Genomic DNA, 14925 nt, shown 5'->3' with positions numbered 1-14925 from the left:
CCGTGTGAACTGTCCATCAGTGGACTCCCTAGTGAACTGCTCTGCATGCTGCCCGGAGCACCACCCCTCTGGCTCGATGAGCCACTGCTCACTGATGGACCTGACATCCTCATAGATGTACCTCCGGATCCTCCTGATCCCTGCCCACTGGATCCTTGCGACTGACTCAACTGCTGCTGAGGGTCTGGCTGATCCAGATACTCTAACTCCCGTGACCTCCTAAAGGCCCTGTCCTCCTCGAACTTCACATCCCGTCTGACAACAACTCTCCTCTGTGCAGGAATGTAAATCCGAAAGGCCTTTGAGGTCTCACTGTAGCCCACAAAGATACCCTTCTCTGCGGTGGGCTCTAGTTTGGTCCTCTCTTTGGGTATATAGGAGTATGTAATGCATCCAAAGATGTGAAGATGACCAATATCAGGCTTCTTCCCAGAGAAAGCCTCCTCCGGAGTCATGTGCCCAAAGCACGATGCGGACTCCTGTTCTGCAAGTAAACAGCTGTGTTGCAGGCCTCTGCCCACAAGAACAATGGCAACCCCTGATCATGTATCATGGCTTTGGCAGCCTCTATGATGGATCTGTTCTTCCTCTCCGCAACCCGTTCTGCTGGGGGTTGTAAGGAACAGTGAACTCCCTCCTAATGCCTGCCTCCGCACAATAGTCAACAAACTCTCCAAGGGTGTACTCTCCTCCATTGTCCGACCTCAAGGACTTGATCTTTCGACCTGTCTGAGTCTCCACAAGAGCTCTGAACTCCTGAAACCGCTTGAAGACCTCACTCTTGGTCTTCAAAAAATAAATCCAGGTCCTCCTGGAGTGATCATCAATGAATAAAACATAGTACTCATATCCACTCAAGGAAACATGAGACATCCGACCGCTCACATCGGAATGAATCAAATCAAGTATCCCCGTCGCTCTGCTGTCACTGCTGGGAAAAGGGGATTTGGCAAACTTGCCCATCGCACAACCTCTGCAAGTATCAAAGTGATCAGTACTGAAATCTGGCACACCTGTAGTGATCTCCCGCAATGTCCTCAAGGCTCCATGATACATATGTCCCATCCTGCGGTGCCAAATCTCACACAGCTCAGAATTGCTAGCTCTGCTGTCGGTACTACTGCTCAATGCCAAAAGGGGCTGAAATGCAAACTTGTACACCTTTGCATGGCGTACACCTATCACTCTAGCTGAATCAGCTGGAGCGCCCCTGGGATACATCAACACTTGTCCTCCCCTGAACAGTACCTCATATCCTCTGTCCTCCAAAGCTGAGACGGATATGAGGTTCTTCCTCATCCCTGGCACATAAAGAACCTCTGACACTTTCAAGGGAGGTTTGGACTCCCTCTGAAATGTCACTGTCCCCACCCCGACTGCTCTAACAACTCTGTCATCACCGAGTACTACCTCAATATCAATACCACTCTCTGAAAGCTCTGAGAAGTACTCACGGACTCCTGTCATGTGACGTGAAGCCCCACTGTCCACATACCAGATACCTGTAAATGCTCCGCTAATCGAGGGAAAGCATGCTCCCTCTGAACCTGTTTGGCAGGTGATCCTGCACTAGAGGACTCACATGTAGTGAACGCAAACTCTCGGTCAAAACGACCAGCAAAGTCCTCAATCTCTGCTGAAGCTGCCACGTCCTGGTTCTTCCCCTTCTTCTTCTTCTTCTCCGGACACACAACTGCATAGTGTCCCATCTTTTGACAATTCCAACACTTCACCTTGGAATAGTCCTTCTGTGTGTTCCCCTGTTTACCTTTACCTTTGCCTTTGCCTCCACCACCGCTTGTGGAAGCCTGCTTCTTCCCTTTGCCTTTCTTGCCTCCTGCCACCAGTGCTACGTCCTCATCCTGCTCAACTGGCTTGGCTGCCCCAAGTTGCCCTTTCCTGATCTCTGTCTGAATACAATCATCCCAAAACCTCTCCCATGTGGGAAGGGTCTCACGTGCACAAACCCCATCAGCAAAGTTCAACCATGAACGGGGGAGGCCATTCACTGCAATCCGCACCAACTCAGTGGGTGGAATGGCCTCTCCAATCGCTGCCAACTCATCTCTCACATTAGTAATCTTTGTGAGATATCCAGCTGCACTATCATTACCCATCTTAATGTTCTTTAGCTTCTCCTTCAGGACCATCTTCCGGTTCTCATTGGTACTCTGGTAGAGATTGGACAATGCTGTCCACATCTCATGGGCATTGCTCTTTCCTCTCACATGAGGAATGCAATGGTCTTTGATTCCGTCTAGAATCAACCTCTTACCCTTATTGTTCTTCTTTTTATACTCAGCCAACTGAGTAACATCAGTGGGCACAACAACAGGGTTCTGTGCGGTATGCACCATGATATCCCAGACTTCTGCCTCCTCAAAGATACTCTGCATTCTCTCCTTCCAAACGCTGTAATTTGTATGCCCATCCAACCTATCCTCCACCCTCAATCCCAATGACATCCTGCTGTCCTAAAACTGAAAAATAGCACTGTTGTAGTAAAGATAAAACTGTTGTTTATGAAAAAATCAGCTTGCTGGAATTTTCTGAGTGAAAAATCAGCAACTGCAATTTTTCCTTTTGCTGTCCCAAACTGCCCTTCAGCACTCAAGCTCTGATACCATGTAAAAATTTCTGTTTTCCCACCCCGGTTTTCAGTTTCTCCTTATTTCTCCCATGTAGTTAAATGCCCATTCCCATAACCATACATTTAACAGACTGAAAAAATAAATATTGCTGAAAACACAAATTCTGGAAATTTTTCAGAATGCTGGAAATTGCAGAATTAAAAATCAGCAATTAAAAACAGCCATTAAAACACATTAAAACACTGATATTTTTGGTCAACTTGACCCTGGAAAAACCCCCTACAACTCTTGGGGAAAACCAGTTTGAGAGCTCTTCTTTATTTCTGAAAATTGTCTTTTTACAGTGAAAATTATTCAGCAAAAAATCAGCAAGCAAATTTACAACTTATCTCCTTTCCCGTGCCTCACAGCAATCTGGAAATTACAGCAAACAGGACAGCAATAAATGCTGTACGACCTCCGTTTTGTGTGCAGAAAAATCAGCAAACTGCTCCTCGATTTTTGTGCAAAAATCTGCCTTTCACTATGTGCTGAATTAGCTGTACAAATCTGCTCAACTGCTGCCTTGGAATGTGTGCCAAGCTGCTGTCTCCTTCTCCTTCCTGCTCAGAAATCTCTCTTGCTCTCTTGCTCTCCTTCTCCCAATCTGCTCATGAAAGAATGAATGACCTTTTCCTCCTTTTCCTCCTTTAATATAACTCCAAGTGACTTTTGGGTGATCCAAGTGACTTTTGGGTGATCTCTAAATCCAATGGCTGAAATAGATTTAGATCAATGGTTGAGATTAAATGCTCATTTAAATCTCACTTTCTATTTTTTAATTCACCCCACTTTAATAAAGACCCACTTAGTCATTTATTTCCAAAGTCACTTTTCCTTTCTAATTTTTCATTGACTTTATAAAAGTCACTTTAAAATTAGACTTAATAACTTTATCACTTAAAGTCACTTTTAAATTAGATTTAACTTTATAAAATTATAAAGTCACTTTAGGAGAAAAATTAAATTCTTTTGGACACTTTTCCCTAGGCCAAAGATTAAGCCTAAGGGAACCACCTGTCCTCCGGTACCAAATTTCAACATAGTTTGAGATCTTCCATTGTATTTGTACATTATGAATAGCTCCCTAGTTAAGAGGGAGTGTTGGAAAATGTAACTATGTTCGGTCTTCAATAATGTACTTGACTCATTATGTAATGTACTAGTCAAAAGAATAAAGAAAATATTTATTATTATTATTATTATTATTGTGACTTATTAAAGCATGGATTTCATGCTTGGGTCACCATGTTTTAGGTCAAAGTCCCCATTGAGGACTTCTAGGATTTATTCTGAGTCAATAGAGTCATTGTACTTTTAAAGAGACCCTTCTTGGGCTTCTGAATCATATAAAAAGGTTAAGTATTGAGTCATATATGAATTATGTAATCTCCACACAATGTCGGCCTAAGAGAAGATCAATTCGGCCTAAGGACACTATTCGACCTCACAAGAAGCCTATAAAAGGAAGCTCATCGAATTCATTTGGAGCATCATCCTCTCATAAAGTTTGAATTCTCTTGTAGCTAGAAGAAGTGTGAAAATCTCTTGTTGCTGGGCAAAAGGCGAAGTTCTCTTATAGCTAGAAAAGGTGCAAAATTTGTTGCCGGGAAGCCGAAGTGAATGCGAGTTTGGGGAAGTCTTGTTGATTTAGGGTAGATATGATGTGCTCTAAACCTCAAATTTTGCAGGGAGGCTTGGGCACCTGTATTCCAAAGAACCCATAAAGCGTTTTGGGAAATTCCACCCAAAAATGATTTTATTAAAATAATTAATATTTTTAATGGGGTTCTTAAGTCTAAACCTAGGAAAATTAAAATATTAATGGGTATTAATCTAATCATGGGTGAAACTTTTAGAAGAAGACAAGGATCAAGCCAAAATGATCTTAGCCCTTGATTAACTTTTAATCTGGGTCGTTGAATGTCAACGAGGATATTATTTAAGAAGGCTTGTGGGTCATTTGGCGGACACACCAAGTGAGTTCTATGAATCGATTTTCTGAAGCAGAGCAGGTGCCGAGAGATTATTGATTGTGAGCTTTTGCAGTTGAGGGGCAGTGAGAATCCGGAACAAGGAAGTTATTCCTGGGCTGGAGAGTATGAGGTAGAGAGAGGATAGAAAGACGTCCAAAGAGGGGAAGACGCTGGCCCACACAATGTTGATGCAGTGGCAGCGCAGGCCTCAGCAGGGGTGACACAAAAACTACGTAGGAGTGACGCAGTTCTGCACAGAGGCCACGCAGAGGGTGACGCAGAGGCTCCAGTCTAGTGTGATCAATTATAGATTCTCCCAGTGACAGGGTGAGGTTATTTCACCATTCATTTTGTCTAGTTTCTCTCTGTATCGAATTGCTAGTTGAGCATCCTAGAATTATACTCAGATTTTCTCCTGAATAATAAAACCGTCAGAGATGTTGCACCGGTTTTCCCACATTGGGTTTTTCCAGGGACATTTGTCCAAAAATAACGGTGTCGATTGTGTTGTATTTTCTTTCTTGCTCGGTCTCTTGTTTCTGCATATAATTTAATTAAGTGAAGGTTGCAGTATATGTATTACGATATTTGTCGTAGGAAACTGCAAATAATTTGTTTAAAGGAATTTAACAAATAGGAGTAATATTATTAGTTGTTGCAGTAGGGATTCCGGCTTCTGGAATTTTCACAAGTCTAAGGAGACAAAGAAAATCGAAATTTTGGTGTATCTCTCTATTTCATATCCTGGATTGGGAGATCGAAGTCTTCCAAGTTTCATTGTTGTCGAACGCTGCCAGTTGTCGTAAGTTGCTGCATAGTGGAAGTTGATGGGAAGAGGTCGAAATTCTTGGAGGCTGACTTGGTGTGGAGGGAAGATTTGGTCTTGGTCTAGGGTGAAGAGTCTCAAAGAATACTATTGGAAGGAAGAATTATCTTGATTGGGTTTTCCCCTCGAAGGAGGTTTTGCCCTAGCATGTGCCTACATCTGGTGTCTATTGTTTTATGTGCTGTTGCTTTTGGTAATTGGTTGATGAACTAAAGAAAGAAGATATAAAGAATCTTAATAATAAGAAACATCACAAGTAATTATCGATTTACTGCCTTTCTGATTTTCTAACATGGTCAAATCTCTAGGGAGCACAAGTCAGTTTTCTCTAGTCTTTGAACCTAAATCCACTCCATTTCTCTCCAATTGAATTGTTCCTTAACCCCATATACCCCTAAAAATATATATTGGTAAGCTAAGGCATTGATGTTTTATCCTACATCACCATTTTTTTCATAAACCATTTAAACTATTTTGTCGAGGTTTTACTCTCCTGGTGATTCCTTGGTTGTGTGTGTTCAGGAACCTTTCCCTTTGAACTGAAACCTAGAAATTTCCCTAAAGAACCCTAGCAATCCTATCTACCTTAAACCCAAATCGTTCAATCATTTGAAAAGATTAATACCCTCCTCCATTAAGGGCATTGTTGCCATTGTTTTAAAAGAAGAATACGCGTATCCTCCCCTACTAGGAGTTGATGTTGTGTTGCCTTTAATCGCATTGAGTCTCGCAAATTTGATCTAGAAAGGGGTAGATCCTTCTTCTCCCCTCCCTCCTTTAGAGATGTTTTTGGCATCCATAGTATCCTCCCAATTTGTCGTGGTTTTTATGTGGAAAAGTACCAAAATGTTTCTTCTATCAATCCCTTATATGCAGTGTTTTAAAAGAATTTTCAATTTCCCTAGAAACTAGCTCCGTCAAGGCAACTGATCTGAATGATGTTGACCACATGGAGACATTCATGCTGTTATGGATTCTAGGGAAATTGGCAATCCAACACTTGTTAACAGGTACTCTGTCATGAGTGGATCTAAAGGGGAGGAGAATGTTGAAGAGGGTAAAAGGAATTCTGTAGGAGCCAAAGTAGAAAACAAGAACTTTGTGGGACTGATTATAGACAACATAGATGTTGAAGGGGAACAAAAGCTCAGTTTAATAAAGCTTGCCAGCCTGGTTGAGATAAATGCCAAGGAAGATGCTAAGAAGTTGGATCTTCAAGGAAGATTGATGGACCAAGTTGAGTGGTTGCCTGACTCAATTGGAAAGCTTAATAATCTTACTGAAATCATTTTGTTTGAAAACAGGATAGTGACCCTTCCTAGGAAAATTGAAGGATTTTCCAAGTTAAAGAAACAGGATACTCATGCAAATCAGCTAATGAATCTTCTAGATTCCATTGGTGAGTTGCCCAATCTAACCGATCTAGACTTGCATGGCAATCACTTATAGACTCTACCTGCTTCAGTTGGAAAGATTTCTCGGATTGTATCCTTGGACTTGAGTTCAAATCAACTTTCATCACTGCCCGAGTGTGTTAGACAGCTTAGCAATTTGAAAACACTGAGTATTGAGACAAATAAAATTGAAGAGCTACCGTATACAATTGTCAATTGATCAATATGTTGTTGAGATTCAAGCAAAATACAATCAACTCAAAGCTTTGTGTAAAGTTATTGCCAAGCTTGAAGCATTACAAGTCCTAAAATAGAAATATAACGGAACAAAGAGCCTTCCGTCAACAATGGGTTCTTTAACCAATTTGAAAGAACTTGATGTAAGCTTTAATGAAATGGAATTGATACCGAAGAGTTTGTGCCTTTCCACAAATCTTGTTAAGCTTAATGTTGGCAGCAATTTTGCTAACTTACACAAGTTCCCACGATCTATTGGAAATCTTGGGATGTTTGAGGAGTTAGATATTATCAATGATCAAATAAACGTCCTCTCTGACTCTTTTCATATGCTTACATATCCTCAAATTCTTAAATATGAAGAGACACCATTAGAGATAGTGGAAGGCATATTATTGAGAGTGGAGCTAAGGTCGTTGTACAGTTTATGCTTGGTTGTGTTGCAAAAGGGGATGCAAAAAAAAAAAGACTAAGCCAAAGGGGAGGTGGTCAATATTCTGCTCATGTTTGAGGAAATGCAAGTGGGCTGAAGTTATGGAGGAACACCATTAAACGCACCTAATGCAGAAGCAAGCTTGTCTAGTAATACATAATCCAGTTGTTTGAAATCCCAAAATTAGACCAATCATACTGGAGAAAGGTCTAGAAAAGCTTGTAAGAAAGGTCGAGGTAAAACCATAAAACATGAAAGATACAAAGATACAGCTACCCCAATGAATAATGTTGGACAAAGACTAAGGTTAAAAAAAAATGATGAGCAGATAAACCAGGTACAAAATAGAATTGACCAAAAGAGTATTATTTTACAAGAAGAAAGTCATGTTGTGTGACATGAAAAAATCATTTGGCCACATTGAGAGAATTCAGGAACGTAATAAAATTCTAGATCAATGGTGGGATTCCCTGAAAAAGCAGATCCTTCCAGCAAAAAGTAATGTGCGGGCCATTAAGGATGAAATTGGTGCCTTGAACTTTGGTTTAAGGCAATTCCAAGGTCAATGGGTTGATGCAAATTCTGTTTGACAAGAAGCATTGAAGACTCCACAAAGCCAGAAGGATGAGATATTTGTTGAACTGAGTTGCAGAATTGGTGCAGCATATCAGGATTGCTTTATAGAGGTGGCTAGAAGGAGGACATCGACAAAACTCCATATAAGGCAAGCAAGCCAAGGAATAGAATAAGAAAGACTAAAGTGATCACACCAGGACAACCCTTAAAATATTTGCTTGCACATACTCCTCAGGATGTCTTAGCAGCTATGGGTTATTTGACGTCAACTTGATTGGCATTAATGATGCAGACCTAGCATGCTTGGCTCCAGAAGCCTTAGTAGGGCCACTGCCTAAGGTTGATCGTAATCTGCACGTGAAAAACTCGTTCTCTAAAGCGGTAGCTATCATTCAGTCCCAAATGAAGATGGTCCTATAAATTCTGGTAAGGAATATAACCTTAGATGTTTGATAAAGGATGTGATAGTGATGAAATTATTGGAACAAGTAAAATGGAGGTTGAAAACGCATGTCTAAAAGAAGAACTTGCTTTAGCAGTAGCACATATTTGTACTCTTGACCCAGGATTGAACTATAAACCAATGAATGGAAACAGTGACCATTGCATGGTGACATCTCCAACCAGCATATTGGTCATTGGACTACAAGAACTAAAGAAGGGTGTTGGTTTTCTTCCTATGGCAATTGTAAGTATCGAAGGAAGTTTTTCATTCTTGAGAATTGGTAAGTGCAACATGAACAGAGGGATCATGTTATCTATATGCCAGTTTTCTATTGGTTGAACCAGGGGATTACATTTCTGAGGTGCTCGACCTCAAATTGGTACAGCATTAATTCAAGAACTCGTATCGTTGTTCCTGATACATAGATGGATAAATATTATTTCCTCAGGAGTTATCTAGAATATGGTGCGTCAGAGGATCATTTTCCATGAAACTTAACAGGATGACACCAGTGGACTTTCTATGGACGAGTTTGCAGATCATAGCGCACATGTTCTACTTTGCCACCCCATGGTATACAGGACTTATTTGACGTCCTGGACTGACCTCGTAACCAAACCTCAATAACCAATGTAAAAGGAATTTTGACACAGAAGCTAAGACGAATAACTAACAACTATACTAAAGCTTAATACAAAAGAAAGAAAAACAATATACTCCACAGAATCAATACCAAAACAAAATGGTTCAAGCAATACAATGTCCCTGAAAATTGAAGGAACAGAAAAACTCACTTAAGTGTTAAGCTGGCGAGCGAAGCCAGAGAAGTTGTTGCGCTTGAAACAACGCGGCAGCAGATTTTGAGAGAATCGGTGGGCATCTCGAATAATAAAAATGTTGCCCGGGCTGCTTCAGGAGGCTATCCAAGGATGCTCCACCATGTCATAGGTCTTAGTAAGAAACAGAGGAATGGCGCTGCCTTGCAATCCTTCCATGAGCTGGGGCGGGACAGGAGGCTATGTTTGTGAACTCTCCTCTACGAAGCCAAGAGACGAAGCCAAGAGGTGAAGAGACGAAGCCAAGAAGGGTTAATCCAATCTTTTAATCATTACTTACAATGGTAATCTTTTAATTATTATCCAAAATAGTTCGTCCTATTTTTTAATCATTATAAATAATGTTAAATGAGTCTTTTAATCATTATTTAGAATAGTTCATCTCATCTTTTAATCATTACTTACCATGGTAAGTGAATCTTTTAATATTACTTAGAATGGTTTATTTATTCTTTTAATTTTTTTTAGAATGGTAAATGATGCAACATTGTTTGCACTTTGTAATCATTACCAAATATTCTGGGCTTTCTATTTATCCAAATTACCTTTTTTTTGAATTTTTTAATTATTACTTAGAATGGTAAATGATGCAACATTGTTTTCATCCTTGTAACCATTATCAAGTCTTAATATATTTTTTGCTTTTCATATTTATCTAAATTAGCAAGTGTCATTTAAAGTGTGCTTTTTATTGTTTATTTGATGACTTAGAAGGTAATGGATATATAAAATAAATGTATGTAGAGAAGGGCTTTATATATTTTATTTAATGAGTTTAAGTAGGTTATATTTTAGGTTTTTCATAAATTGTAAAAGTGTATTGGGTATAAATATTTTGACAAGTCAAGATCATACCAAGGTGACCTAGGACCTGGCAGCGATGGAGGACTGTGGAGACAAATGTTACTCGTAGCAGGTGTTGGGGCAGCCACATAGTTGCTGGGCTAGTCCTTGGGCTGGGTGTTGAGGGAGTTGTGAGCATTCCAAGGCGACGGGATTATTTGGGTGAACGTTTTTACTTTGTTTTCATTTTTCACTGTGTTTTTCATTTGGATGACCGGATGCATCCTTTGTGACTCTCAACGTTTACCACCTCCTCAGTTTTCAATACCTCGTGCTGCTTGTATTTCCTCATTTTCATACTGAGCCTCCTTGCTTTTTCTGGGATCTCAGGTCACCTGGGGTCGTACAACGCGAGGAAGGTTTCGTTGTTTTGGGTTCTTTAGCCTACTCGGAGATTTCGCCAGTCGTTTTAGTCAAGAGTTAGTTTTATTTGTTTTTTCCTCTTTACACTGTTACCAGGATGGTGAACCCGACCAACTATGTGGATATGGAACTGGCTCTTAAGGACATTCTGTCAGTTTTGGATTTAGAACCGATGCAACAGAATCCTGCGAAGGTGGTCTTGCCAGCTAGGTCTCCACTTGGCAAAAGTTTTCGTACGGAACCGGCATGGAATTAGGGCAGTGGCCTAGGGTTGCTAGAGGAGTCAAAACCCCCTTCCTCAAGGGTGGTTTGCTGGTTTCTGGACTCTGAAGTTCATGAAGGTCAGGATGGTGCAGTATTGGCAGGCATTTCTGTCACGACGTTAGCGGGTTTACAAGTAAGCCCAAAAACCCCTCCGACAGTCTCTGTTTCTAGGGTTTTAACGAGTGGTCTGGAAGATATAGTGAGAAGTAGCGAACTCAAGAGGCAAAAAGGGTTGCAAACTTGTCTTAATGAGTTACTAGGGGTGGAAAAGTTGGTTACGGGCTTGAGCCTATACAAAACTCTTGACTAAAAAACCCCTTCTTCGACTTTTGCCATCAACCTCTCGGAGTCTTTTCGTTTAGCAGTTGACACTATTGTTATTGGGGAGAAACCCTTTATTGGTTTCCCGAAGGTAAATTCTTCGGCGAGACAGCCACTTCAAGAAGAATTTGGGAACAAAGTGTTAGGGTTTCCTAATTTTCCAAGCCAAGGGTTGGATTTGGTTGGACATCTAGAGGCAGGCTCCTTGGGGTCGAAGGAGGGAAGTCATCCTCCCATTCTCGACACTGGTGGGAAGGTACTGGACTTTGAAGCCTTGTAGAACATTATATTAACACCAAACGATCCCTTGGAGGGCATTCAGGGCTCGAAAAGCCATGAGGGTAAAGAAAATAACTCAATTGCCCCTTCAGTGAATGGTTAGTCCTCAGGCCTAAAGAGGAAGAAGGGGAAGGTCATGAGAAAGAAAGAGCAGAAACCAAAACTAATCTTAGGGGACAACATTCGGATGGATGAAGTTATGGATGCATCATAGCGCATCATAGTGGGACGGGTAAAGGGAAGACAATTTACTGCTAATTTCATTTAGAAATGGATAAGTAAGGAATGGAGTTCAGGGCTGGTTTCTCAGACGGAGGTTATTTGTTTGATAAGGGGTTGGTTCATGGTTCGTTTCTCAAATGCGGAAGTAGTTGATTGGGTTCTAGAGCGAAACTGGGGTTTCGGTAAAGCTTTGATTCTCTTTAAAAGATGGACCCCCATTTTCGATGCTCAAAGAGATAGATTAGGAGAGATCCCTATGTGGGTGCCCCTTCCATCACTCGCCCCTCATCTTTGGTTGATGGATGTCTTCAAGGTGATTGGAAACATTCTGGGAACTTTTTTGGAAGCTGATATGTCCTTTCAAGTGACTATGGAAAGAAAGATGGCACGTATACTAGTTAGGCTGGACCCGAGGGAGGGTTTGGAAGAAATGATGCAGATACAAGTGGATGGATACTCTCTCACTCAGTTACTGGACTATGAACAGTTTCCCTATCGATGTCATCGTTGTTATAAACATGGCCACTTGGATAGGGATTTCCCATTGGGGTTTAGACATGCAAGGAAAAATTGGGTGGATTCGATTCAAGAATTGCAGGAGCAGCCTGAGGATGTAGTTATGGAGCAGGCAATTTCTCCTGGGAGACATCAGGCATAGGCTTCCGTTCAGATTGTGGTCAATGAGGATCAGCGATCAGTTCATGTAGACGCTGAAAGAACTGCTACTGTACACGAGTGAGATGAGATGATAAAGGTGGAGGCATCTCATCCTGCAGTTACCGTCTCTTCCCCTCCTCCCTCTCTTTCTATTCTATGTATGCCCCTTGTGGATCCTATTTTCAGGCCTGGTCCTTCCAGGCCATCTATTGATGTTTTTTCTCCTCAATGCAATATCTCTTTGGCCCTTGACAGCATCATTACATCGATACCGATTTTAAATCTTTCTGGACCCTCGTCGGTGGGCTCTGGTCTTCCCATCCCCTCTGTTATTTACCTAGACAAACCTCATTATAACCTTCTCCCCCAGGAAAAAAGAGACCACCCGAACGATCCTGTGGGTGGTCTCAACCTCTTATATGACACTGTGGGTCCTCCTAAGACTTGGGGCAGGAAATCAAACCTATCTAAAGCCCAGTTAAAAGCCAAGCTTGATATAGCTGATGGCAAACAAATCTCCCTAAAAGGGTCTCTTGGAGCAGTGATGACCCCTGTGGTGGTTTCCAAATGACTTTGTTGTCTTTCAATTGCAGAGGGATTGCCAATGCCCAGAAAAATTTGGCCTTAAAACATTTACTTAAGAATGTATGTTGTGATGTTATTATGCTTCGAGAGACTCTTGGTCCTAGGGATTTTGTAATGAATATTTTGAGAAACATGCCGCTTGGTTGGTCCTTTGTGGCTCTCGATGCAAGTGGGCGTTTAGGGGGTTTGACATTGGGTATAAAGGATTGCAGTTTAAAACTCTTAAATTCCTAGGGCTCTTATTTGATGCTTGAAGTGGAGGTTTACTCCTCAAAACTTTGTTCAAACTTAACTCTTTTAAACAGTTATGGACCTTGTCAGGGTCGTATCACTTTCTAGAATAAATTGCTCTCAAAATCTTTGCTAAATTGCTCAAAGCTTGTGGTGGGAGGGGATCTCAATGCCTCCGTAGGGTTATCAGAATCTTGGGGACCAAATGCACAGCTGGACCCTTTGGCCGTTTTTTTTCTAAACAAGATTTGGTTGGGGAGATTTATTGATGTTGATCTTCTGAAAGAAAAACCTACCTAGAGAAATAGGAGGGTTGATGAGACAAGGGTATCTAAATGTTTAGAATGGTTATTGATCAAAGAAGATATGGCTGCTCATATCCCTTTTTTTCGCCAGTTTGTTGGCTCTGGGGGTGATGCAGATAACTTTCCATTTTTCCTATAACTAAAAGGGGCCAGTAGGAAGCCTGGCTCTCCCTTTAAATTCAATTCTTCCTAGCTTAAAGATATGTCCTACAATAAGTTGGTTCATGAGATTTGGAGTTCTCATAATGGATCTTCGGGCTTATCCCTTGCCTAGTCTTTTATGGAGAAACTAAAAAAATTGAAACAATCAACTATCTCTTGGGCAAAGGAAAAATCTTTAAGGGATGAAGCGGTATTAAAATCCATTGAGATTGATTTGCAGGCTTTAGAAAGCTTGGAAGGGGATGGGTATGAGACAAAAGAAAAAAAGAGAAGGATAAAAGCTATGGAGGGTGAAAGGTATAGGATTCTGAAAGATAATGAAGAAAAGTGGAGGTTAAAAAGTAGAGCTATTTGGCTTGAGGCAGGGGATGAAAACTCCAAATTTTTCCAGAACTACGCCAAGGGCAGAATAAACACAAACACAATATAGGAACTGAAAAATGATGAAGGGGTTTCGGCATCTTCTTTCAATGAGTTGTCGACAATGGGGATGAGTCATTTCAAAACCATGTTTAAAGCTTTCCCCCGAGGCCACCATTGTCGAAGTCATTCAGGTGGCACAAGTATTTCCTAGCTTTATTGATGAGGACGATAATACTATTCTTATGGCCTCTGTTTCAAAGGGTGAAGTGGAGGGAGTTCTACTCTCTATGCAAAAGGAGAAGAGTCTGGGTCCAGATGGTTGGACGGTGGAATTCTTCCAACATTTCTTTGACCTAATAGGGGATGATCATGCTAGACTAGTGGAGGATTCCAAAAGCAAGGGTTTTGTACATGACCCTCTTAATTCAACCTTTTCGGCTTTAATCCCAAAGTTTGGTGATCCTCAAAGCTTTAATGATTTCAGACCCATCTCTTTGTGCAATTGTACATACAAAATATCTACCAAAACTATTGCAAGATGATTAAAACCAATTCTCTCAAAAAATATTTCACAGGAACTGTTTGGGTTCCTTGAGGGTTGTAAAATACATGAAGCTATTGGAGTGGCCCAGGAATCCCTGCATTGTATCAAAAGAAACAAAAAAAAAGGAATGATTCTTAAGATAGATCTTTCAAAGGCTTATGACAAGATTAGCTAGATGTATTTGCGCCTTCTTATGACTCACCTGGGTTTCAATATTGGTTTTATTAATTGGGTCATGTGTTGTATAGCTAATGTGAGTTTTGTTGTTCTCATCAATGGGGTGGCCTCTCCTTTTTTCCATAGGCAGAGGGGCCTTCGTCAGGGATGCCCTTTATCACCCCTCCTATTCCTTTTTGTTGCAAAAGGTTTGAGTCAATTGATTCATTTTTCCATTAGAAGGGGTGAATATAAAGGCATTGAAATTGCTATAAAT

At 40.9% G+C, this 14925-nt stretch overlaps 1 protein-coding gene and 1 pseudogene across 15 annotated transcripts in view; one reads left to right on the top strand and one right to left on the bottom strand.

The window, feature by feature from the left end:
- Positions 1 to 14925, bottom strand: part of LOC149142138 (protein DETOXIFICATION 35-like) — a 192241-nt gene that overhangs the window by 137382 nt on the left and 39934 nt on the right. For 3 of the 15 annotated variants that reach the window (XM_089448962.1, XM_089448964.1, XM_089448965.1), the window contains exon 1: positions 9312 to 9437. The exons of 10 other annotated variants lie outside the window; for them this stretch is intronic. Coding sequence is in view for 2 of the 5 variants with exons in the window: in XM_089448957.1 (XP_089305083.1) it covers positions 9312 to 9397 (86 nt within the window). In the remaining 3 variants the exon portion in view is untranslated. Of the gene's footprint in view, positions 1 to 9311; positions 9438 to 14925 lie in introns of those variants that run through there. 2 more of the 15 variants (XM_089448957.1, XM_089448961.1) reach the window with 1 other exon arrangement.
- LOC149142139 (plant intracellular Ras-group-related LRR protein 4 pseudogene) lies at positions 6402 to 7615 on the top strand (annotated as a pseudogene).

Source organism: Pinus tabuliformis, chromosome X (assembly GCF_031772625.1).
Source record: "Pinus tabuliformis cultivar Carrire ecotype Pingquan chromosome X, CPIR1, whole genome shotgun sequence".
Taxonomy (NCBI): Eukaryota; Viridiplantae; Streptophyta; class Pinopsida; order Pinales; family Pinaceae; genus Pinus; species Pinus tabuliformis.
This window is presented reverse-complemented; position numbering and strand designations above follow the sequence as displayed.